Source organism: Salmo salar, chromosome ssa24 (genome assembly GCF_905237065.1).
Source record: "Salmo salar chromosome ssa24, Ssal_v3.1, whole genome shotgun sequence".
Classification (NCBI taxonomy): Eukaryota; Metazoa; Chordata; class Actinopteri; order Salmoniformes; family Salmonidae; genus Salmo; species Salmo salar.
In genome coordinates, this window is record NC_059465.1 from 12,272,884 (window position 1) to 12,299,457 (window position 26,574).

Consider the following 26,574-nt stretch of genomic DNA (forward strand, 5'->3'; position numbering starts at 1 on the left):
AATACTCCGCTCGGCCTCCAGTCAATAGTGGTTAGCTGCAACACAAACACTAAAAATCTGCTTTCTTACAAAATCAATCCTATTAGTCCCACCCTCTATTGCCTCTCCTCTCCCCAAACCCATCGATCCCCCAGGAGAGCTGTGAGAGCCCTGCAGCTAATCCCTGTGAGATGACTGTCAAATGTTCATAAGAACAGAACCCCCCCCCTTGGCTTTAGATACTTGGCTACTGCACTGTATTTCATTTAGGATGTGTTAGAAATTTGCTAAATGAAATGAGCAAGCTAAGATACTGGCAGTATTGGCAAATCTATGAAAAACTGCTTCCTTCAGTGATTTGTGTGTTATTGTTATGGTCACCATTTTACATTTAGAAGGGGTTTACATCCAGTATCCCTGGTTTCAGAGAATGATCCTGAATGTGAATAAAAAGCGATATAATGCAGGTATTAGGTCCAAACTTTATTCCGTACATGAATGTTCGTTTTCATTTTTTTGCACGCCTAAAACTCTACTTGTTTTGTATACAAGTCTAAGAAAAACAACTGCACAACACCACAACGGTCGACAGAGGAAGTCCTATTGCCGCCCAATCAAACGTGTCTTCCTTTGCTGTCACTGGGGCTGTATGTAAGCTTCTGGTACAGTTTATCTGTAACCAGGAAGTCTGTAGGTTTAATTCCATGTCCCATGATTGGAAAGAAAAACATGTTGAGTTAATCCAAGTTCCTCTCAAAGAATCAACATTATCCAACAGTCCATTCCATTCCAGGTGGCTCTCCATCGGGGTGCTCAGTGCTTCTTTGCATAGATTGCAGAAGATCATTCCAGGCCCCCTTCTGATGCCCGCCCTCCTTCCCTCCCATTGGACAGGCTCGTCTGTTACCATGGTTTACAACCGGGAAGTGGTTCTGTTTTGATTTCATTTGTTTTTCTAGAAACATTTAAAAAGCCTAATAAATTTACATTGTCATTTTTTTTTTACACAAATTCTTCTTTACAGAGACCGAACAAAGACCTCGTAATATATATTTGTCTGCATATCTCAAAGGCAAAACAAATAAAATGCAACAAATCTTTAATGTAACTTTGTACATGATCATTTATGAGTATTTTCAGGTACCATGAGGTTAAATTACTGGGTAAAAACTGTGGAGCATCATCCACTGTGGAGCATCATCCAGTGTGGATCATTATCATTGATATGTCTCACAATGGACTGGGATAAATATTGAAAAAAATGGACTAATGCACAAAATACAAATTCATAAAAATGATGTCTATACATGGAACAAGGATAGGAAATGTACAAACTAATTTCAATCAGAATCTCTCTTTTCAATCAGAATCTCACTTTTCACGGAAAAATCGACAAAAAGTATTGGATTAATATATTAATATCAAATTTTAAGTCGGAAACTAACATACACACTTTTTGATTCGTGTTCTTCTCACCAACATTCTCATCAGCCTGTCCATATAAAATAAAAGCATGGCATGTGCTTCTTCACCCTTACAAATCTTTACTTTGTACAATCATACTGTTTTCTCTTTTACTTATGCCTTTCTCCATTGAAAAGCAGTGCATCTTGTTCTCTCTAGAAGGTTCCAAATTGGGGAGTGCGCCTTTTTAAGCATTCACGTCCTTTGTCTGTTATGTTAAGCTACCGTGCCTCCACTTCTTTGGGGTTGCGGGAGGGGGAGTAATCTCGGGGGTCCTGGGTGGTGAGGGGGGTAGTCCTTCTGGGGGAGGCTGCTCTTGTGCTGCCCGCGGGCACTAGGGGAGGGGGGGCGCTAAGGGCAGCGGTGGGGGGCGTCCGGTTTAGCAGGCCGTTGTGTCCGGTGGAGGGGCTGAGTCTGGGGTAGGGCATGCCGCCCAGGTGGGGCATGAAGGGGGGCATGTGTGGCAGGTGTCCCTCCATGGGGGACTGGTGCAGCTGGTGGAGCCGTGCCCGGTCCAGCTCCTCCCTCAGGTGCTGGCGCTCTCTTTCCTCTGCCTGCTGCCTCATCCTCTCGTGCTCCCGCCGTACCTCCAGCATGTGCTCATGGTGGGAGTAGTCGTGGGCCTCTCTCTCCCGGTAAGCCCGCTCCTGCTCGTACATGCTGGGGAAGCGCTGGGCCTGCTCAGCCCTCAGCTGAAAGTCCATCCTGCGCTGCAGGTCCAGGTTGCGGTAGGCCTCCCTCAGTGGGTCCCAAGGGAAGGCTTGGTGGGGCATCCGGTCCCTCCCTGCAGCAGCAGCCAGGGGGCTCACCCCCATAAAGGGAGCCATGCGGGCCCGGTCCAGCACGTTGAGACTGCCCATCTGGTGCATGGCGCTCATGGAGAGGGGCAGGGAGTGGGCCATGTGCACCCCGTGCAGGGAGCCGTGGGTGGGCAAGTCACTGCAGCGTGGGGAGGGGGGAGGAGGCTGCTGGGACAGAGGAGGGTGGTGGTGGTGGTGGTGGTGGTGACCGGGCTGGGGAGGTGGAGGAGGTAGAGGCTGAGGAGGAGGAGCAGGCTGAGGGGCAGGCTCGGAGCTCACCACCATCACCTCCTGGTCCTCTTTGCGCTCCTCCTTGATCTTCATGTCGTTCTTCACCTTGTGCAGCAGCAGGTCCCCCCCAGAGGACGGAGGACCCTCCTTCCTGTCCCTGTCCCCGTCCTTGAGTAGAGTGGGTGGGGGACCACCAGCCATCTTCATTCCTGTCTCAGATAGGACAGCCTTGGGGTAGGGAGAGGGCGTGCGGTGGGCTGGTTTGATGGAGTCCTCTGACGAGCGTCTGTCTCTGTCTGTCACCTCCTTCCCTCCTCCAGGGGAGCGGCTCTCCTTCACCTTGACGTCCCCCAGAATGGCTGCCTCTCGGTGGCGCTCCAGGAGCTCCTTCTCGGCCTCCCGGACCCGATCCACACTGGCGCTGTGGTGGCGACCAGAGTCGCTGGAGTTCTGGCTGTTAGAGCGGATCAGGCTGCTGATCTGGTAGCTGGTTTGGGCCGACGCAGGGGATGAACGGTTCGAGTGACGGTTACGGTCAATCGAATCTCTGTGAGGGACACAAACAAAATAAAATATGCATTTATCAGAAGGGTGGAAATAGTTTTGGGGGGGAAATATGTGTGCATGAAAATTTGTATTCAAATAACACAACAACTTGTGTTACTTACAACTAATGGAAATGATTCAGAGTTGTACTCATATAGAATACACACCTGTCTTTATCCTTCTCCTCCTTGCTGATGGATGAATCCCTTTTCTCCCGTTCTCTCTCCCGTTCTCTCTCCCGTTCTCTCTCCCGTTCTCTCTCCCTCTCCCGTTCCCTCTCTCGTTCTCTCTCTCGCTCGTGGCTGTTGACTGAGTTGCTGCGCTCCGTGTCTGCAGACTTGGGCCACTGTGGCGGGGTGGGGAAGGAGGGTGGGGTCCGGTGGAGCCTGTTCCAGGTATCGTGGTGGGGGCTGCCGAAGCCTGGCAGGCCCCCTGGGCCCTCTTTATGGCCAAAGATACTGTTGGAGCCTTAAGGAGAGGAGACATGGAGAAAAGAGTGTGAGCAAAACAAACTAAACCCCCTTCTGGACACAGAACATCAGATGAAGAGACTGAAGACGAGGAAATAAAGAAAATCTACACAAAAGCAACTTTGTCTTTGTCCTGAGGGTTCTGAGCGGTCTCTTGCTGCAAAGAGCTCTGCTTTACAAAGACTGGCAAGGTTAATGGCTTCCCCCTTTGCGCTTCTAGCTGCTTGGACCAAGGGCCCTACTCTGCTCTGCTCCCCAATTCATTCCTCATTCTCAGGGCCTTTTTTACTGGAAAGGGGGGTGGATGGGGGGGTGGGGGTAATCAATTTCCCTCTGGGGGTGAGGGTTGTGAAAAGCCAGGGAGACCTTAGCATTCCATAGCGTGTCTATTTCACTGACATCCATTTCGCTACAGGGGAAATGATTTGGCAGAGGAGAATATGAGAGATGGAGAGGAAGAGAGAGAGATAGAGAGGGTGAGAGGGAGAGAGTCCTCCACAGTGGCGATGAGGGGGCTTGTAGAATAATTAATACATGAATAGCAACCAAACAGCAAGCCTGTGAGTGCTGTGTGCGTTGGCAGTGTTGCAGTCAGATTGAAGCCAAGCTACTGGGGAGGGGGGAGAGCGGGGTGGAGAGAGAGAGAGAGCTGTGCTGTTCTGCTGCTGTGCTGCCTGCCTTTTTGCTCCTCCCTGTGCTAGTTTTATTTTGGCATTTGATGCAGCGCTAAGTGCCTTGATTTCTTTCCTTCCTGGCCCTTCCCTGTGGTCTAAAGCTGAGCTGCGCTGTGTCTGGCCGTGGGGGGCAGGGGGGGGTCGGCGCTTACCAAGCGAGGGGTTGCCTAATCCTCCGAAGGCACTGGTTGAAAGGTTGCCGAGGCCGCCAAAGGTACTGGAGCGACTGAAAGGATCTGCAAAATGCCAAACAGGGATTAGCTGAGCTGGCTGGAGGAGCCCGACCACTCGTTCCACTCGGCTTTTCTCTTACAAGCGGAGCTGTGTGTTTCCTAGCGCTGCCATACTACTTCCTCTAATCCTACTGTATGTAGCTAGCTAGCGAGGCTGGCTGCCTGCTCTGGCCACTCACGCCTCTTGGACACTGGATTTACTCCCACACTGTCCGTAATGGAGCGGAGAGCCTTTGATCTCTGATCCTGATGCTAGGGAGTATGATGGGGTCTAGGTTGGAGCTGGACTACAAATGGACAGGGGATTTGATATGTGCAATGTGCCATACTAGTCTGGTTCTGGACAGTCAGGCACATAGCTGCTTGAAAGGAGAATGTTTGTCAACTAGTTTTTACAGAGGCTTCAGTGTTTCATACTTCCATTTTAACCTGCACACTCCGAGAAAAAAGGTTCTACCTAAAACCACGGGGATCTTCGTCTGTACGTGTAGGAGAACCCTTTTTTGAATCCAGGTTCAAGGGTTGTTTAAGGGTCCTTCGTTGGGTGAAAAGGTTCCGCCTGGATTCAAAAAATGGTTCCAACCCGAATAAACCTTTATCATTCTAGGTAGTGCTTTTTTTTATTACTAAGTGCCTTAGTTAAACCTGGTCACAGTTTACATGGAACTAAACATGGAAAGGTATGCATACCTACCGGAGGAATCAGGAGACAACATTATCAAGATTTCAAGATTGAGGAAGACTGTCAAGAAGACACAATGGAAAATTACGGAGGATATATCTATGATGAATGATCCTTTAATCTAGTTTTGAAAGTCTTCCACTCTGTGGTGAATGCAATGCCTCGGTTTGTCAATTTATCAGCAAACAACAGCTAGAAAATCATTCCTGCCGAGTCACACTTGAGTTCGTTCGTTGGGCAGGAATTTCACCCAAAATCTTTGAGGGGTGTAATAACATTTCCCCCCTGTGCACCAGGTGTTTATAAACTCAAATTGGATTGACTCAAGAGCTTATCCCATGAAATCACCTTGCTGCACTGAAGCCTAACAACATCTTTGATAGGAAATACAGAAGAATACAAAAACCTCTATTACTCTGTCTCTGTAATAGACGAGGAAAACTTGAAGATGCTATAGAAAGAAGCCTCAAGGTAAAATGTCATATTTGCTGAGGCCATCTGCCTCTGTCCAAGACAGTATGAAATAAGACAGGAGTGTTGTGCAGTGAAAAACCTTCACTTGAACAAAGGGGCTGGAAAATAAAGTCGGGGGATTAGAAATACAACCTCAACAAGCCCAGAGTGGCCTTCCATTCACATCAGTACAGGAAGGAGGGTTATTCAAGGGTATATTTTATGAATCACAGGGGGAGGGCTCTCTATACACAGCCCTACAGTAAAATTCAAGAAATGGAGCAACAGGATGACCTCACTAGCTAACTAAGGACCTCTAAATGCCGATTATAACCTTCAAGTGAACTTCGTTTCCAATCAACAAAGGGCTATGTTATCAAATGATGCCATAGTAGGGTTGCAAAACTACTGGTTATTTACCAAAGTTACCGGAACGTTCAATAATTTGGGTGATTAACAGGTAATCTATGGCAATCTATGGTAACTTTGGTAAAATATACTTCAATAACTGAAAAAATATATATTCATATATAGTATTTGTTTTTTTATCAGTGTCCATATTGTCCATGAGTTTCTAGCGGGTAGACCATATGGTTCAAGAGAAAATAGCCTAATTAATGAAAAAAGCATCTAATCAACAATGGCACACTTCCAACCACTGACTTTTTTCACAACTGACACCAGTTTGGCGCCAAAACATTTACAGGGCTCTAGAATCACTTTTTTTGCCACCAACTTTTTCAGTTGATGGCACCTGCACATGATTTGGTTGCATACATTTTTTTACCCTTGAGCGGCGATAATGATCTGACCTGTGTCCAATAATGTGCCTGCATTTCATACAGAACCAGGCTAATACTAACTAGCCATCTTTTAAATGATGCCCTTGCAGTGCCAACTGAAAGCTACTGGCCCGAATGAAAACAATACTGTCCCTGGAAAGCGGATGATGCGTGCATCATGTAAATGTTATCTTTAATTTGCGGGCTGAGCAAGTAGCCTAAAGCCTATAACGACCTAGCGTCCATACACAAATAATTACATTTTAACTTTACAATATCATATTTACATTGCTTGTTTGGAGGGAAAAAATAAAACCTTTGCACAATCTCAAAAAGGCTGTTATTATTTGTGATTTTGAAGTCACTCTACAGTTGTAGGGCCTTATAAGGAGATCACTTTTGAGGTCTAGGAACAAATCCACCCCCCCCCCCAAAAAAAATGTGGATGGTGTAGTTGCCCTTTAAATCAATTGTAGGGTGGCAGGTAGCCTAGCAGTTAAGAGCATTGGGTCAATAACCGACAGGTCGCTGGTTCGAGTCCCAGAACTTACTAGGTGAAAAATCTGTCAGTGTGCCCTTGAGCAAGGCACTTAACCCTAATTGCTCTTGTAACTAGCTCTGGATAAGGGTGTCTGCTAAATGACTGAAATGTAATTGCGCGCCTAGCAAGAGACAGTGTCTTTGTAATGTACAGTGTAGGCTACATGTGATGGCAGAGTTTGCAAAACAAATGCCCCGTGATTGATACAAATCATCATGATATCATTCACTTTGCAGACAACATTTAACTGGGAAAACCTTTAGAAAAGTTCATTCAAACAGGGCATGATGACTGAATTGCGCATCACAAAGATTCATACCCATTGTTGCATACCCATTGCTGTTTGAATAAATCTTTAAAAAAAATAAAGGCGAATTGTGAAACTAATGCAACTTGCACCTTAGAGACCAATAAAAAATTGGTGTTGCACTGCCAAGTCAAAGGGTCACAAATGCAAGTGTTTTGGTCGCAGTTTTGAGCCCTGATTTACAGCAAAAACATTTTGACATAGTAAAATAAATAAAAGTGTGTAAAAAATAAAAAAGGATATTTCATGCTGAAAGTCTCAAATTAAACAGCAGTAAGTTGATGATTTAGAGTTAGGATAATGTTTTACAACGTTGTCATTCTATTAATACATTTTTTTATCATCTTATTTGATTATTTTATATATTTCTAAAACTAATTAGACCACACAAAGGGCCAGAAATAATTCCAGTACCCAAAAAGACAACCAGATATCATATGATAAAATTCCCGCCGAAACTTAAAAGTTACCAAAACATTGTTCGTTTACTGGTAAACTTAGAAAGTTACCAGTAATATACCCTCCCTTCACAACCCTATGCCCTAGTGACTGTAGAAGTATTATCAATACGAGTGTGACACTGTGAGAGAGGAAAAAGGAAAAAAGTGAATATAAAATGTGGTGCTACTTACACTTACCTGCCAAGTGGCTGGGAGGCAGGAAGCCACTGTGGTGGGGGGAGGGGCCGTACGGGGAGGCGGCCGGATGGCCAGAACCTATGGGAGGAGAGAGAGGGTGAGAGACCATGTTACCTCAGTGTGTCCACTCATTTAGTAGCGCTACAGCAGCCATCTGTCACAACCTCTAACTAGGCAGCTATGCAGAGGTAGGTCTGACTGAGAGGAGAGCGCCCCCAAATAAACCACCCTGAGTCAGCTCTATGGTGACCTTTAACCCTGTGACCTCTGACATGCTCCAGACTAAAGAAGAATGGCTAAGCTGATCTTTTAAATGTGGACAGTAAGCAATATTTTACAGTAGCAATGCTAATTAGCTAAACATTCAAAGCACCAAAAATACAGTGAAGGATATCTGATGTTTCATAGTGGCTGGTTGAGAAAGGCTTGATAGAAATGACCATAATGTTCAATAGTTTCACGTGAGCGTGTGTATGTGGATGGGGGCGCTTTGTTATGAACAGACGTTGACCTCTCTTACGAAACGCTCTTCACCCATATATCATGAATGGTTAATGAACGAGCCAATTACAAGCCCATACACGATGATACAATACTGCATAATTACAAGCTAAAGGACATCCGCCTCCATGTTGCCCTTCAAGGCAGGTTCTACCAGTCAATTATCACACAGATTGTGTTCCAAATGGCACCCAGCCCTGGTCAAAAGCAGTGCACTATCTAGGGAATAGGGTGCTATTTGAGAGACACATAGGGAAACATCCATATTCATGTCCACATCTGACACAGTCTGGAACAACGTTTACAACGACAGCACTTCAACTGGGGTCAGCTGTTGCCAAGACGACTCAAAGTGAGTTCCTCCGCTGCTCTATGTTCGCTACATACTTCAGTCTGAGACATTGAAGTCGTTTGTGGCGACGTCCAAATGAGGGGTGTTGCACAAAACAAAGTCATCAGCGGTCGGATCGTCTCTAACCCATCGGAGTAACCAAGCCAATGACGAAGTTTGAAAATGCAGCTTTACCCATGTGTTCTGGCTCTGGCCCAACCCATCGGTGTCTGGGACACGTCAGAGCGGTTCCAACGTGTTTGCGTTCTACAAATCATTGGGGAGGTACTCAGATCCAGAGCCAATGCGGAGAAAAAAGGAACGTCCGCGGGCGTGGCGTAGCGTTTGGCCAGAGCAAGGGGTCAGCTGTAGGTAACGGAGAATAGAATACAACCATAGCCGCGGGAAGTAGGGGTGCTGAGGGTGCTGCAGCGCTTCTGTAGTGCGATCCCCACAAAATCGTCTGCACCCTCCCCCCTCCGTCCACCAAAAATTCCTTCTGTGCCCTGTGCTGGGTGGCTGACGGTGAACCCTGTACTGACCTGTGGAGGAGAACATGGGTCGTGCCAGGTCGTGAGTGTAGGGGAACCCAGGAAACACCCCCGGGGCGGGGGGACGACAGAACAGGTCCAGCTTTCCATTCATGTCCAGTTTGTGAGGGTCTACCTGCATCTGCTGTTAGCAAGAGGGAGGGGGGGAGGGGGGGGCAGAGGGGGAGAAAGAGAGAGAGAGAGAACACAAGGGAGGTGAAATTAAAAAAAGATAAAGAAAAGGTAGGAGGAGGAAGAAAAGAAACAGAGGAACTGTCAGTGTTTGCATATGTAAGTAATTAACAATAATTGATGCCAGCACTTTCATAGCTCAAGGAGGGACTTGTAATCTGCTATAATCAGTAATATAATCACTGTGTGAGATCAGAGAGGGGTGACAACATACATAATGCCACTAGATCCCCAACACATACTGTGTCATAACAACATCAGCGTAAGCTGATTAGGCCCACTAAACCCCATGAGGACAGGGTGCCTATGACAGTGACACCATGACAGAGACAACAGGAGTTTTCCAAGCCACAACCAAAATGGCCACTGCTTAACTAGATGCAGAAAAATAGGAATCCTCTGGAAAGGAAAACAGAGCCCTTCCCCCCCTTCCCTGACCTCCTTCTGCCACCCAAGACGCAGACAGAAACACACATACGCACTCAGATACGCGCACACACGCACACGCACACACACACGCACACACACACACACACACACACACACAGCTGGCCCACCTTCATCTTCTGCTGATGGTGGTAGATCTGCCAGGCGATCTGGACGTGCACCGCACACCACTTGCCAGGTTTCTGGAAATACGCAAAAGACTCGAGGTCAGACCCAAAACCTCAATGTTATGACACGACGGTACTGTAGAATTTACTCAATGTTATGACACGACGGTACTGTAGAATTTACTCAATGTTATGACACGACGGTACTGTAGAATTTACTCAATGTTATGACACGACGGTACTGTAGAATTTACTCAATGTTATGACACGACGGTACTGTAGAATTTACTCAATGTTATGACACGACGGTACTGTAGAATTTACTCAATGTTATGACACGATGGTACTGTAGAATTTTCTCAATGTTATGACACGATGGTACTGTAGAATTTACTCAATGTTATGACACGATGGTACTGTAGAATTTACTCAATGTTATGACACGATGGTACTGTAGAATTTAATCAATGTTATGACACGACGGTACTGTAGAATTTAATCAATGCTATGACACGATGGTACTGTAGAATTTAATCAATGTTATTACACGACGGTACTGTAGAATTTACTCAATGCTATGACACGATGGTACTGTAGAATTTACTCAATGCTATGACATGATGGTACTGTAGAATTTAATCAATGTTATGACACGACGGTACTGTAGAATTTACTCAATGCTATGACACGATGGTACTGTAGAATTTACTCAATGCTATGACATGATGGTACTGTACTTGATTTGACACTGCATGAAAGGAAAATGAAACCATCTCTTACTCTGACTGATGTCCTGAAAGGATCTGATACCTGCGTCGAGATAAGAAAATATGAACCATTATGAACCCACAGACATAACAGTCAACAACAACCAAATCAATTGAATGAATCTCTATTGTTGACAGAAAAGTGTGTGCTTGGTGCTTTGGAGGGACAACCAGGGCATGTGGTCTACTAACCCGTGGGTCCTTCTGTAGGAGTGTGTGAGGTACTGCCCCCGGACGGGAGGCTACGTCTATGGGGTTGGAGGACTAAAACAGAGGATAAAGAGATAGAACGAGAGCGAAATATGGAGGAGAGAAAGAGGCAAAGCAAAAGTGTTACAAAGATGGTGGGAAATATGGACTTTGCACAGACTGAAGCATAACATAAGCAAACCAGTACACACTCAAAAACATTGTCTCTTCTGCATTGATTCACGACAGAGTCTCTGCAGCTAGAAACTGTTCGTGACGTCAATGGCTAGAACTCCTTTAAAGGCTCCGGTGCAGTATCAGAAAAAGACCTCAAAGGATATCTTTGAGGTCTAGAAGAACCAGAATGCCTAGATCAGCCATCTTAATCCATCCCAGAGTACTAGGTGATCCCTGTAACCCCTAGCACCACACCTTCCATCCGTCACCCTTCTACCTCCTCGGTGGGGGGATTAAGGTGGTGTACTGTACTCTGACCACCACTATCGCCAGACCACCCTCCAACCCCTCTATCCTTCAACCCCTCTATCCTTCAACCCATCTATCCTTCAACCCCTCTCCTGCTGCTCAGTGGTGCCCAGCGGGGGGCGGGGTTAGGTGCTGAATGGAGGGATGGAGGGGGCTAACTGTACTGCACTCTAACCATCTGGAGGCAGCCAACAAAAGGCATCCATAATAGAGCCTGTGGGGAATAAGACCAGGGGATTTAGGCCAGCTTTGATTGGTGGCTTACAACAGGGTCAGAGCCTATTGGGCGCCTGCCAGGCCCTGATCGACACACACACACACACACACACACACACACACACACACACACACACACACACTGCTGCTGCTTATCTCCCCCTGCACAGTGCAGCGTGGCGCGGTGGCTGGCGGCTCAGGCCAAGCCAGCTTAGAGACAGGCCTTGTTTGCATAGTCCATTATTGGGAAAAGAAGAAGCAGGAGCAGATTTATCAGGCCGGTTCAATTCAAACGCAGCTGTCTGCTGCCCTGTACACAGAATGAAAAGTAAGGCTTTGGTGCTATTCAGACCCCCTGATTCTATCCTCATTTCTTGGGTGAGACGTCGAGAGAATGGTAAGTTGCCAGTGCGGGTGTGTTTGTGAAAAACCAGGTGCTCGTTTATTTGCGCGTATGGGGTTTTTGTCCTGTGTGGGTGAGGGAACGAGTTCGGATACATGTGTATGTCTGGGTGCGTACAATGGACTTGCTTTGTGCGAGTGGATGAGTAAAAGCAGGCACTGTATTTTGTATGTGTGTGCGTCTGCAATACATGTGTGTGTAGGTCTGTGGGGCTAACCTTGGGCTGGAAGGCTCCTTGCAGTGAGCTGAAGGGTCCTGAGTGGGGGAGCAGCGGGGGCATGCCTGGCATTGTGGGGGGGTAGGAGGGGAAGAACTACATGGAGGAGACACAAAACCACCTCTTAAAACAGATTACAACAAGACACATAGAGACAACCCCCACACATACTTCAACACGTGCAGAAGAAGAAATTGATATTTTCCTATCTCCAAACTACCTAACCACACTAAATATTTGATAGAAAACATACTAAGAGCATGGTGATGGAAGTTGAAAGGAATAAATAGGGCTACTTACATTTGAATGTCTAATGAATGGACTGTCCAGTTTTGGAGCGTATTTGTCGAACTGCAAAAAAAGAAGGAAAAGACAGTAATACGTCAGTGATGCCAAATTGACCAATAACAATAACAGGAACTCCGCATCTATGAACCAAAGACCATCAAAGGAATACAATGAAACACAATTTGGACTCATTACACCTATTCAGTGATACAACAACACAGGAGAGAGGAAGTTCAGTACAACACCAGTCAGATCATAAGCCCACGTCTGACAGCAGCTGGCTTAAAGAAAACACTGAGCATTCTGGGGTAATGCATTTGCTTCATTTAGCACGCGGTTGGCCGGCCGAACGGCAGACGGAGATGGCATTAAATCATCAGCGGTATGACTAATCAAATGGACTACCACGATTAGGGAGACATGATTTTCCAATTCGTCTGCACCACAGAAAAACAGCCCTCGAGTTAGGTGTAGATACAGTAATAGACTTGGGCGGGGGGGGAGCTCTCCTTACCTTACAAAAAGGCCCCAGTGTAAAACGAGAAGATTGAGTTATGATTCTTATTGGGTGGAACATTTGGAGAAATGTTAATCTAATTGGCTGTGACAGATATAGTTTTTTTTTACAATGATCTCTGTTATCGAAACGGAGCACATAGAGATACATATACTAACGGGGAGGGGAGGTTGTCATTTTAGTGTGTGAGACAAAAGAAAGAGAGACTTGAAAGAAAATCGCAGAGACATGTCAATATTCTATGCGTAAGATCATATAACTGCGAGTATACGAACAGTAAGTCTTTTATAGGGGAAATTGAATTGGACAGACTGTGTTTTCCATGCAAGAAAGCTCGTTTTGGACATGTACAGCATGGGACTGAAATAACTTTGGAAGCCTCAAATGGTTTAATATAATGAAACATTTTTCCGAAGCATACCCTATGACTAATAGAATAATAACATTTGGATTTCAACAAAGACTATAGCCTCATATACAGTATCAGATTATGTATGCCTTCATGTAAGCCAATACTGCTCCTCTATTTTCAAACTGGCTAATTGCAGCTGACAGTAACTTATTCCTATTCCGTAAATACACAAACCATTTGCATGTACTTTTGGAAGTGTTTTGACAAAGCCTTCTTGGCAAGCCACCGCTGGTTTGGGTTTACATAAAAAAGAAAAACGGGTTGCACATGAATCAGTGAAATCTGTGTGTGTGTGTGTGTGTGTGTGTGTGTGTGTGTGTGTGTGTGTGTGTGTGTGTGTGTGTGTGTGTGTGTGCGCCTCCCTCCTGCGACATAAACGGGAAAGGAGGCGTTTTTTTCCTCGCTCAGCACACTCGGCACAGCTCCTCTCTCTAACTGGGCTGGGCCTCCCAGTGAAGCGGGGCCATTCAACATCCAGCCGCAGAGAACGGCCACAGCGGCGGGCAGCGTGTTTGTGTTTGCGGGCGATAATTGGCCCAAATCAAACACAGACACCCTATTGAGTGGAAATGCTGAGGCAGCTTCCTGAGCACATTCAACCGGTCAGCTTCCCCTTCTCTCCCCCTCTCCTCCCCTTCTGAAGCACGGGCCTGTTTAATGTTTTACACCGGGGGAGTAACACCCGCTGGTGGCTTTATGGCTGACTATAAAACTCCTGCTTTGTCATTTACGGGGCCTGTCAGAGGTTTATTGTAAACAGCTTTGGCTAATTAAAGCTCAATAATTCATCTTTAAACAATTAAGGGTGTTCCTTTTCCCTAAGAAGACAGAGGGGAAAAGAGACACTCACTGTTGCCATTTGGCAAGGCCACCTGCTTGAGGGTGTAGAACAATAAACAAATACAGAGGATTCATAATTTCATTAATTACAGCTATTAGCCAAGGGCTGTTACGTAGCTGAAATGACATGGAGCACTCAAAAGTGAGCACAGCTGGGCCGATGCGATCCAACTGCACACTTCATGACCAACACTAAAAACAAGCACAACATCAACATTACTCGTGCCTCTCTAAACAGTCAAAGGGAAGTGAAATAGCAACGCTACTGGAGGGAAGGGAGAGAGAGAAAACAACACGGGTTAAGTGAAAACAGTCTCAATGAAACATAATACATTAAACAGCCTTAAATTCCATTGTAGCAACAATGCATCAGCCACAACATAAAGAAGTGAACGCACACAGCCACACACCACATAATACCACTATTAGCAGGAGGAGAAAATAAATCCAGTTCTTTTCCTCTTCAAACAGAGTGCATAGAAATAATGCCCGGCTGACATATAGAGGAATGGAGGGATCAGCTGCAGACAGAAGAGGATAACAGCAGCCTACACATACTTTCTGACTAACAGACACAATCTAAACTAAACAGTCTCCCTGACTGCTTATCACATAGCTGTGTAATGTACTGTAAATAAGCTAAGCCTTTTTCCCTGGGTTTTATGACATGCTAGATTCCACAAAGCAAAGAGCTCCCAGTGCTCTAAATGGGCCCTAGCCTCTTAATCAGGGGTCATGACATGATGGATTGTATCTATTAGGCTAATGTTGAAAGGGCACGAATGCGAGTCCTGTCTGAATGGGTTTCCCAGATTGCTATATGCATTCCGAATGATTGATGGATGAATACTAAGAACTTTTCCGGAGAACATTTTTCCCGAATCTAGAGCTGCCAATGTTTTGCCCTTGGCTGACTCCGCGCCGGTGCCTTGCCTGATGGCGGTTGAAAAGGCACGGAAGCAATTATGCATTATCAAAACAGTCCGAATGACGTCACTCCCTTTCATCTGGAATGAAGTCATTGAGTGTAACCACAGGCTTTGAATTTGTCATTGCTGAGCATAAGCCCCCAGTGCACCGCAGTCACGCCACACATCTGTTGGCAGGCCCTTTTTGTTTCTGTTGCGGTGCAAGGAAATCAGAACATTCAAAAACATTTAAAACACATCCATATGAAAACAATAAAAACACTCCCTTCAATCGGTCTCCTTTGTTCCAGGGCAAAAAAAAATGGAAATGGCAAAATGTATGTCATGTTCAGAGAGAGAATGATGAATAAATTGAATCAACTGTACTGACGTACATTGAATGGCATGGCTTCTGCAAGCTTCCTTTTGGTGGAAAGGAAAAGGGGCATATTGTGAGCCTTTGTGCATTGTAAAGCAATGAAGCTTGGGGCCATCTATATAGGCTAACCCACATGTAAAACTCTGGTCCCAAAGCATAACGTCTAGTATGATATGTAGCAGCAGTCTGTGAGTTAGGTCTGGTTTCAGCATTGAGGATGAACCACTACAAACATGTGTACTGTTGAAGGGGAGACTACTCATGATGGGGTTGTAGTGAGGATTATGCCCCTGCCTCCTATTTCTCAGCCCTCAGTAAAAACACACTGTTACAGCGTCATTGTAACATGTTGGGTGGGGAAGGAGGGCAGGCTCTGGCCCTATCATTCGGGGGGGTACTGGAGAGGGGTGACCAGGGGAGTCGTTTGGAGATTTGGGTGACAAGAAAGGGGTGGGGGGGAGGGGGGGGTTGAGGTACTGTATATGGGAGCTTTACTTATCCTCACATTTCTGGCTGGGGTTCGCACCATGGGGGGTGCGGTGGGCGGAGTAATGATGGCGGCCGGGGGCAGACTGGGCGGGAAGGGCGTGAAGGTGTGCTGGTGGGTGTGTTGGTGCTGATGCATGTGCTGGTGTTGGTGAAACGCTCCCCTCAGGAGTGACACAGGGGCCAGCGGGGACCCCGCGGAGGACGGCCCCCGGCTCCGCCCCTCTGAACTCTGAACCAGGAAGCGGTTGTTCAGCTCCTGCCGCAGGAGGTCATGCTCTGCAAGAAAGGAGAGCGAGAAAAGGGGGGGGAAAGGGAGACACAAGAAAGGCACGGCGCCAGTCAGTTTTAACAACGGGTAGAAGAGAAGAAAGAATAGTCACCTGGCATTCTCTGTTTCTCCAGCTCATGCTGTGAGGGTTTTCTACGTGAGGACTCATTGGTGGTGGTAAGAGAGTTGCCTGTGACAATGTGCCAATCAGAATCCCCGAATGAGGCTGGCAATACATGATTGGTTGGTTGAATGATATCAACAGGCTGGTATCTAAAGACAAGAGAGAACCAAGAGTCACCTCAGCAGAAAACACAGCAGACTCTCCCTCCACTCTGTCTTAGATCTCAATGTTACATATTCTAGCTACTCCTAGTACTATTACTTGAAACGTCTATTACAGTACAATAAACATTGAAATAGTATCAATAGAGAACAATTGACAACAAACAATAATTTCTATTATGCAGAGGCAAAGTCATATAAAGATACCATTTGTCTACATTTGACATATTTCAATACAACGTAAACATTACAGCATTTACACAGTAGAATAACAAAAGGGCAGCTTTAATATGAAAGTCTTACGTCACTTCGCTCAAGTCTTATCTAACATGACCTCCCCCTGACCTGGCATAAGAGAACAGTTAGTTGACAGCATGCAGTGTGGAGGAGAAAAGATCCTCTGTCATTTCCCTCCAAACCCAGATTACCAAAACAGAACTAACAAAGGGGTGTCGTGTCTACAAATGCAGGCTGATATTGTTTTCGGTTTAGAAATCTCTACCATTGTTGAAGTAACATGGAGGGGCATCAACATATTTCAAATGCCTTTATAATTTGTAATGGGATTATTTAATAGTCTTCTATCTATCCATTATTCCCTCTGTTAGTGCATGTGAAATTGTAATAAATTAGTTCACTTACCACATCATCAAATTAGAATTGAATGGTTACAGCACTTGCTACAGACCATGTAACCTGGCATGTTAACGTCTACTTAATGTCACATAAATCACTTCATTTATTCCTTCTGTACTTGGAAGCTTGTAGTGTACAGTTGGGTTTACATTTATTTCTGCAACAATTGACTTGGAAATCACAGTATAAGATTGTTACTTTAGCTACTTAATGTTAGAGACAGACGAGCCTTGATGCCAGAGCGGTCAGGAGGGCAGTGTTACCTGGGTAGGGGGTGCCAGCGGGGTGCCCAGGGACCACAAGGCTGTTGGTGGGTAAGGTCGGAGGTGGCGGAAGTGTGGCGGGGGTTGCGAACATGGCCGGATGGCGATGGGCCGGGCTTCGCAGGGAGGAATAGTGCGAGGTAGAAAGGTTGGCTATGGACAGGGGCAGGGCCGGGGTGGAGGAGGGGAGGCTGCTCAGGTGGTGGGGAGAGGGGGGCAGGTGGTGGGGTTTGGGGAGGCCTGCACTGCCGCCACTGTGAATGTAATGTTAAGAGAAGACAGAGAGAGAAAAACCTTGTCAGCAATGAGTTATAGACTGTGTATTCAGTGAATTTGTGTTGGTTTATTACATGACTGGAAGCTGCATCTGTAAATGCTGAGAATATGTGTGTATAATGTGATGTGCTGACCTGAATTTCCACTTGAGTAGACAATATAAAAGGAATTGTATCACATTATAAACTGGGTGGTTCGAGCCCTGAAAGCTGATTGGCTGACAGCCGTGGTATATCACGGGTATGACAAAACATTTATTTTTACTGTTCTAATTACATTGGTAACCAGTTTATAACAGCAATAAGGCACCTCAGGGGTTTGTGGTATATGGCCAATATACCATGGCTAAGGGCTGTGTCCGTGATGCGTCGTGCCCAAGAACAGCCCTTAGCCGTGCTATATTGGTCATATACCACACCCCCTCGTGCCTTATTGCTTAATTATATCATATCAGCAAGGCATAAAGCAGGGGTGTCAAACTCATTCCACGGAGGGCCGAGTGTCTGCGGGTTTTCCTTTCGATCAAGACCAAGACAACCTTTCTAATTAGTGACCTGAATTCATCAATCAAGTACAAGGGTGGAGCGGAAACCCGCAGCCACTTGGCCTCTGTGGAATGAGTTGGACACAAGGCATAAAGCATAAGAAGAATGCTAGGCATAACTAAACAGACCCAGAGCATAATGATCTGACATTACTAAACAGACCCAGAGCATAATGATCTGACATTATTAAACAGACCCAGAGCATAATGATCTGACATTACTAAACAGACCCAGAGCATATTGATCTGACATTACTAAACAGACCCAGAGCATAATGATCTGACATAACTAAACAGACCCAGAGCATAATGATCTGACATTACTAAACAGACCCAGAGCATAATGATCTGACATTACTAAACAGACCCAGAGCATACGGATCAGACATAACTAAACAGACCCAGAGCATACGGATCAGATGGTGTCCTACTGTACCTGATGTCGTGCAGGCTGTTGTAATGCAGCGGGTGATGCTGGTGCACTTGGTGGCTGATGAGAGGCCTGGCGTGGTGTTGGTGCTGGGGGGGAGGGAGCGAGACGGGGACCCGGTGCTCCTGGAGAGGGTGGGGCTGGGCCCTCAGCAGGGGAGGGGTGGGAAATCTGGGGATGGGCGGCACCCGATCCGACTCTCTCTTGATGAGGAGGGGGGGCGGGGAGGTGAGCTGCGCCTTGGGGAGGGGCTGAGGGGGGGCTGCCGCGGTGGCAGCGGGGGCAGGGGAGCCCGAAGGCGGGGAGGCCGGGGTGGGGCTGGACACGGGCGGGGCGAAGGACACCTCGTTACTCTGCTCCTGGCTACGCTGGAGCCCAGAGACTTTGGCCGAGCTGACAGTCTTGGACTCGGGATTCTCATTCGTTGACACACCTGCATAGACAAAGAAGCAACAAATGTGAAGGGAGGCGGTAGATATACACCTGTTGGTAAGCATCCACCATAACAATTCAAAATGTTTCCCTTATTAGAATTCAACCTATTTCTTCGTATGGTTCACCATTGCCTGGTGAAAAGAAAAAGCTTGGAGAAGTGTCTGTTTAACAGTTATGGAGAGCTATGTGTGGTATGTAGGTCCAGAAGACAGAGCTAAGCTTATAGCCTGCCTCCCCCCTTTCCCCTCCCACTCTCTCCCTCACCTTACTGCCTCTACACTTCTTCTACCCAAGGTTCCCCTCTTCTTTCCCTTTCTAGGTTTCATGAATTGTTTAATCAGGTCATTTTCATGCTTGACTATAATCAGATGATCAAATTTCTGCGAGCGATCCAGTCAGGATGAATAAATCACACCTAATTAAAGTTAAATGCCGCTCCTATTCAGGGCTTTGCTGAGCACACAATCTGGCATGAAATAATTATGTTTCAATTGTGCTGTGAAAAGAGATCATTGCCCCTTATCATGGACTTTTTGCTTCTCCCTCCCCCAGATCTTTCAAGGGATTTCTAAAGCTGTAGCCAAGCACTTTGAACCCAGCCAGCCACTTCATCACAGCCAATTCATCTGGGTCCCTGGGAAGACAAGGAGCTTTTATAATGAAGAGCATTCCATAGAACTGCCATGATCAGTACCGAGAGCATAACATTTTAATCGGCTACAATGTTTCTACTAAATAACTAATACCACAGAAAAATATACAGCTCAAGGAGAATTTAATTGGAATCTACTGACAAAAAGCGCTGCTGGAGAAAATGGTGGATGACAGAACAAGTGCTAGTAGTGATAATGGCATATTTCACCACAGTCAGCTAGCTACATTTAAACACGCAGGGTGGATACAATATTACTAAACAAGACAGTGGGAGCAGCGGTAAACCTAAAATATACGTTTCAAATTAGCAAAGCAGTAAGGAGCAAGTGGAATCCCTCTGAATATAGAAATATCACAGAACAAATATGAGAGGAGCAAATTGAGAGTGACAGATCGAGATAGAGGGAGAGAAGAGCCAAGGAGAGAATGGACCTTTAAGCATCTCTAATCTCTGCCTCTAATGCAGCAGATTCAAGAAGGCTTATTAGAGCCTCAATTAAACAGCTCCGTGGGCGCAGCACAGTGCTGCAGCCAGTGAGGGCTAGCCTCCAGCCTTTAGCAGCCAGTTAGGCTAGCCTCCAGCCTTTAGCAGCCAGTGAGGGCTAGCCTCCAGACTTTAGCAGCCAGTGAGAGCTAGCCTCCAGCCTTCAGCAGCCAGTGAGGGCTAGCCTCCAGCCTTTAGCAGCCAGTGAGGACTAGCCTCCAGCCTTTAGCAGCCAGTGAGGGCTAGCCTCCATTCTTTAGCAGCCAGTGAGGGCTAGCCTCCAGCCTTTAGCAGCCAGTGAGGGCTAGCCTCCAGCCTTTAGCAGCCAGTGAGGGCTAGCCTCCAGTCTTTAGCAGCCAGTGAGAGCTCAGCTCCTCAGCTCCTCTCAGCTCAGAGCCTCAGAGCAGATAGACTCCTAATGGAATATCCAGGGCTTATTAGAACCCGCTTAATCGTCCAAGGATTCAAACGCCCATAAAAGGTAATAAAACACTGTATGGCGATTTTAAACAGGTTTCCCCTTCAACTTTACGGGAGCAACGAGGGAGGCAAAGGTGTCACGACTTTCCTAACGAATTCAGGTCTGGTTATAATAATATGGCTTTATTATAAATAGGGTCTGGAATAAGGATACCTTGTCTGGGTGGGGGCCTTGTCTCAGAGAGAGAGGGAGAGAGAGAGGGGAAGAGAGAGAGAGAGAGAGAGAGAGAGAGAGAGAGAGAGAGAGAGAGAGAGAGAGAGAGAGAAAGGCAAATAATTCTCTGTTGAAATGTCACCCTTCACTGATGTTGCCGTGGAAACCCCTCTCTTTCCTAGACACATAGTGGAGGAACTGAAGGCAGCAGTGTTGCTACCAGAGTCTAGCCACTAGGACGGAAGCTGTAACACTGAGGACACAATGAGTGGTGGTGGGTTATCTTAATGATGATTATAATGGGTTGTAATGGAGGCAGGGGGGGGACGGAGACGGAGACTCTTCATCTCCTCATTAAAACAGTTTGTCAGACTAGACCAGGCCGAGGGAGGGCCAGTCCACTTCACACATGCATGCGCACACACAGATACACACAACCATGCACCCTCGCAAGCATACAAACAGCCAGGGCTGCCATTTACCTTCTCATTCTAATGAAGGGCACCAGGATCTGATTCAAAATCACTGTTTAAGGCAAGATGGTGACATAACAACCCCTACTACTATCTGGTCTGCCTAGGGGCTGATGCTAAAATGGTATTCTATCATACACAGTTGAAGTCAGAAGTTCACATACACTTAGGTTGGAGTCATAAAAACAGATTTTTCAACCACTCCATACATTTCTAATGCCACGGCTTTAGAAGCTTCTGATAGGCTAATTGACATCATTTGGGTTAATTGGAGGTGTACCTGTGGATGTATTTCAAGGCCAACCTTCAAACTCAGTGCCTCTTTGCTTGACATGATGGGAAAATCAAAAGAAATCAGTCAAGACCTCAGAAAATAATTGTTGACCTCCACAAGTCTGGTTCATCCTTGGAAGCAATTTCCAAACGCCTGAAGGAACCACATTCATCTGTACAAACATTAGCACGCAAGTATAAACACCATGGGACCACGCAGCCATCATACCGCTCAGGAAGGAGCCCCGTTCTGTGTAGAGATGAATGTACTTTGGTGCGAAAAGTGCAAATCAATCCCAGGACAACAGCAAAGGACCTTGTGAAGATGCTGGAGGAAACAGGTACAAAAATATCTATATCCACAGTAAAACGAGTCCTATATCAACATATCCTGAAAGACCGCTCCGCAAGGAAGAAGCCACTGCTTCAAAACAGCCATAAAAAAGCCAGACTATGGTTTGCAACTGCACATGGGGACAAAGATCTACTTTTTGGAGAAATGTCCTCTGATCTGATGAAACAAAAATAGAACTGTTTGGCCATAATGACCATCGTTATGTTTGGAGGAAAAAGGGGGAGGCTTGCAAGCTGGAGAACACCATCCCAACTGTGAAGCACGGGGGTGGCAGCATCATGTTGTGGGGGTGCTTTGCTGCAGGAGGGGCTACTGCACTTCACAAAATAGATGGCATCATGAGGTAGGAAAATTATGTAGATATATTGAAGCAACATCTCAAGACATCAGTCAGGAAGTTAAAGCTTGGTCGCAAATTGATTTTCCAAATGGACAATAACCCCAAGCATACTTCCAAAGTTGTGGCAAAACGGCTTAAGGACAACAAAGTCAAGGTATTGGAGTGACCATCACAAAGCCCTGACCTCAATCCTATAGAAAATGTGTGGGCAGAACTGAAAAAGCATGTGCGAGCAAGGAGGCCTACAAACCTGACTCAGTTACACCAGCTCTGTCAGGAGGAATGGGCCAAAATTCACCCAACTTATTGTGGGAAGCTTGTGGAAGGCTACCCGAAATGTTTGACCCAAGTTAAACAATTTAAAGGCAATGCTACCAAATACTAATTGAGTGTGTGTAAACTTCTGACCCACTGGGAATGTGATGAAAGAAATAAAAGCTGAAATAAATCCTTCTCTCTACTATTATTCTGACATTTCACATTCTTGAAATAAAGTGGTGATCCTAACTGACCTAAGACAGGGAATTTTTCCTAGGATTAAATGTCAGGAATTGTGAAAAACTGAGTTTAAATGTATTTGGCTAAGGTGTATGTAAACTTCAGACTTCAACTGTATGGCTCTCAGCTTCTATCTGCTTCATATTGTGTTGGGCATATGCCTTGAAGTTCTGAAATACCCTTGTAAATTCATAGCTATATACACAATCCCCCAACAACAAACAAACTTGACATGAGAAGTGAACAATCAACGGAAAACCTTGTTTGTTATTGCTGAGAATGTACAAATCCCATAACAACTCTAGATTGTCTTTCTGTCTGAAGCTAAACAGAAGGCCTGGTGGTATCCAAGTGACAGGAAGTCTTCTCTGACATGTTTCATCACAGGGCTTAATGCGGTTACAAGAACATTTCAACTGGTAACACTGTCACCGCCCAAAGCAACTAACAGCTCTCCTCGCAACTGAATCTGATGACTGTCAACAGTACTTCCACAGTCAATCATAGCTGTCAGGTTTTCACTTTGCCCTTTTCTCTCAGGACAACATGTTATTTTCCTGGAAAGTCCCACACCTTTATACAGTAGAAAAGTCGAGCTGTACTAATCAACATCATAGACAGTCATTCAAATTAGGCCAGAAAATGGGGAGAAGAAAAAATGCCACAAAAACAACCTGTCATGCATGGTACAACATGGCAACAGATGGAGATAGAACCAGGATAAGGACAGCCCTACTGTGAACCTCCCAGGCCCAGTTAGTGCACGAGTTGACAGTGACACTCCCTTGGGGAGTGTTGGCATCACTGTTCACCAGATGACATTTCAGGTCACTATTGATCTTTTTAAAAGTCGCTCCTGTGGCCTGTGTACTCTGGGGATTTAGCCCTTATGTACACGTGCCTGGTGTGGCACTGAGGGGAGGGATGGAGGGAGGAGAGGATGGAGGGAGGGAGGGAGGGAGGGAGGGAGGAGAGGATGGATGGAGGGAGGGAGCAATAAAGGGAGGGAGGGATGGATGGAGGGAGGAGGGGACACCAGACTGACGACAGGCCAAGGGACGCCCCCTCGATGACTGATGTGTCCATCGGGGACGTGGGTGACCTCTGTGACCCTTCACATCTGACCCTCTGTGCCCCTGGAACATCTGGAGAGCTGGCCACCAGGAATAGGGTGGGAATAGGGTGCCATTTGTGATGCAGGCCTCGCCACTCCTCTTCAATCCCTCCCTCTGTCCCTCTACACTGACGGAAAGACACAGGGAGGCTAGACGGTCTGTGCTGCCAGCAACCCGGGCCATCAATAAAGGACAAGGTGGTCCATCATGATCATGACACCCCCGTTTCTCCTCACAGAGACCATTAGGTTACTCTAAGTAGACTGCCTGATAGTTGATGAGGCTTGGATGTTTTACATGTAAATGCAGGTTGTGCATGACTTACTTCACATGAACCATTTTGCCCCTTGGGGAGAATAGGTTGTGAATACGAGGTTGTGTATGACAATAAACAATTCGAGAGAATTTGAATGAAACAAGAACAGACCATTGAGAACCAAAGCAGTTCTATTGTGCTGGCATATAATTACTATTTTTGCATATGTCTTTGTTTACTTTACTAGATACCCAAATGCAGGGTGACTTGCAAAGTATGGAAGAGAATCCATTGTCAATGCTTTGCTATTTATTCCAGGCACACCAGGGATGTGGCCACCTGCAAACGAACCCAACGTCCCTCTGGATCAGAGATCTAAATCATGTTCTAATTGGGTTGCCACAAAACCATCCATCATGCAAATCAGAGAGTTGTATGAATAACCTGGCCACCGCAGCCACCACTGCCCTGCAGTCCGGTACAACCCAGAGCGGGAGGAAACAAACCTGCATGCAAATGCAGTTTTAAGATTAGACATTGGGATTACGCAAATCCTCCGCAACATGACCAGAGGCCATTGCAGCCAGGCGCTGAGAGAAAAAGAGAAGAGATCCAAGCCACCCCGGTCACCACAGTCACCTCGCCCGCCAGCAGTTCTCATTTACAAGGCAAACGCTGCGGTTCGCTCACATTACATCATCGCCTTGCCAGAACATAAACAGTCAGGGACGTTCACAAAAAGAGGATATCTAAAAAAAAAGACGCAAATAAATACATGAAACAAGGAGTCTCCTGAAGAAGTTGGAGGATGCAGACGGTACTGTAGGACACGCTCCACCTTGCTAGCCCTTCCAGCTTGGCTCTGTTCAATAGGAAACTCTCCTGTTTCTCAGTAGAATCACGCTTTTCTTCTTCTTTTTTTTTATCTCTCCAGTGTCTGTCTGTGCACGCCAAGGCCTAGCTAGCTCTAGCTCACGACTGACTGAGTGGCTGTGGATGATGACTAAAACAGATAATGGCAGGAGACAGAAAACCAAATGGAGTCTTGGAATCAATACCTCATTGCTGTCTGCCTGCCTGCCTGCCTGCCTGCGAGGTATTCTGGGTAACAAGAAGAGAAAAAGAGGCAGTGATTTGATCTAAATAATTTTGGAGGATAATGAATGAACGGGAGACTGGCTCGTCGAGTAGCGGCAAATCGTCATGTTAATAATCAAATCACAGCAAAATTTGCGATGGTCAGTTTTCTCCTCCTCACACTATTTCATCTGCCTGGGAGCGTTTGGAATGGCATTTAGCGGGAGGCCAAGGCAATGCTTTGTGAAATTACTCAGAGATGTTAACGGGAAATGAACAGGGAGAGGCAGCCAAGATATCTAGAAAGTGGGGACAGCTGGCGTGTTTCAATTAGTTCTTTCCATTGCAGCTGACAAAAGAACTCGAATGGCAACAGAATAGGATGGGTGTTAAGCTGTAACACGTTTACTGTCAAAGCCTGCACATCAATTGTGAGCACCTAATGTTAATTTGGAAGAGCTGGGCTGGCAGCCCCGTCTGGTATGAATCAATGTCTCTGTTTCTGCATGCTGGGCCTGGATTCAAACCCATATGGCTATATGTGGCACCAGGCATATGTCATTGTCTCCTGTGGCACATGTGATTGCTGTTGAAGGGGATGGTGCAGATTCAGATTAGCGGGTGTTAAATATGGATGCCTGTATGTGCCGACTAGCCAAAATCTGGTACAAGCCATGTGCCTCAGTGGTGGCCAAACCATACCATTGTTCCAAGTGCCACTCTAAACTTTCATCAAAAGCTCTGGTCACAATGAGTTCCAGAAGGATTCCCTCAACCCCCTTCCCTACCCTAAAACCCAGCAGGGGTTACCCCCACGGTACTGCTTTGTTGCAGAGTGGCCACGTGCTTCAGCGTGCCCATCGCTCCCAGCCTCATATGAAGACCCTCGGGTCATTTGAGGTCAGTGCCACTGAGACTTCCTGAAGAAAAAAGGCGGATGACATCTTTGAGCCTTTCCACATAAAGCTCAAGTTCTAATGGCTCATCTGACACACACAGGCCACCCCCGCAGCCTGGAATGTGTCCCCTTTCACTGCCGTTGACCCCTGACTAAGGCAGTTGCCCTGGGGAACGTGTGGACAGACATACAGCGGGAGGAACAGCTATCTACTTCAAGGGTGAATTTCACAGAGAGAGAGAGAGAAAAAAAAACATCTCCGGAAGTTGTTTGTGATGTGCGGTGCGGCTCCGAGCTGAGCGCACTGGCCTTATCATTCCATTAATTAGCACGACACGCTTGCCCACTGGACTCGAACTCA

The 26,574-nt window shown here is 46.3% G+C and overlaps 1 protein-coding gene across 9 annotated transcripts in view; it reads right to left on the reverse strand.

Annotated features, from left to right (window-relative positions):
• Positions 1-449: 449 nt before the first annotated feature.
• Positions 450-26,574, reverse strand: part of LOC106585083 (autism susceptibility gene 2 protein) — a 380,813-nt gene continuing 354,688 nt past the window's right edge. For 3 of the 9 annotated variants that reach the window (XM_014170873.2, XM_014170872.2, XM_014170869.2), the window contains 13 exons: positions 18,728-19,154; positions 17,472-17,725; positions 16,036-16,295; positions 12,487-12,537; positions 12,187-12,282; positions 10,868-10,939; positions 10,689-10,718; positions 9,912-9,983; positions 9,175-9,307; positions 7,795-7,878; positions 4,317-4,400; positions 3,188-3,488; positions 450-3,021 (listed from right to left, as the gene is read on the reverse strand). In XM_014170873.2, the coding sequence (XP_014026348.1) occupies positions 1,665-3,021; positions 3,188-3,488; positions 4,317-4,400; positions 7,795-7,878; positions 9,175-9,307; positions 9,912-9,983; positions 10,689-10,718; positions 10,868-10,939; positions 12,187-12,282; positions 12,487-12,537; positions 16,036-16,295; positions 17,472-17,725; positions 18,728-19,154 (3,221 nt within the window). In that variant the 3' untranslated portion in view covers positions 450-1,664. Of the gene's footprint in view, positions 3,022-3,187; positions 3,489-4,316; positions 4,401-7,794; positions 7,879-9,174; positions 9,308-9,911; positions 9,984-10,688; positions 10,719-10,867; positions 10,940-12,186; positions 12,283-12,486; positions 12,538-16,035; positions 16,296-16,399; positions 16,561-17,471; positions 17,726-18,727; positions 19,155-26,574 lie in introns of all 9 variants that reach the window. The other 6 variants (XM_014170870.2, XM_014170871.2, XM_014170876.2 and 3 more) reach the window with 6 other exon arrangements.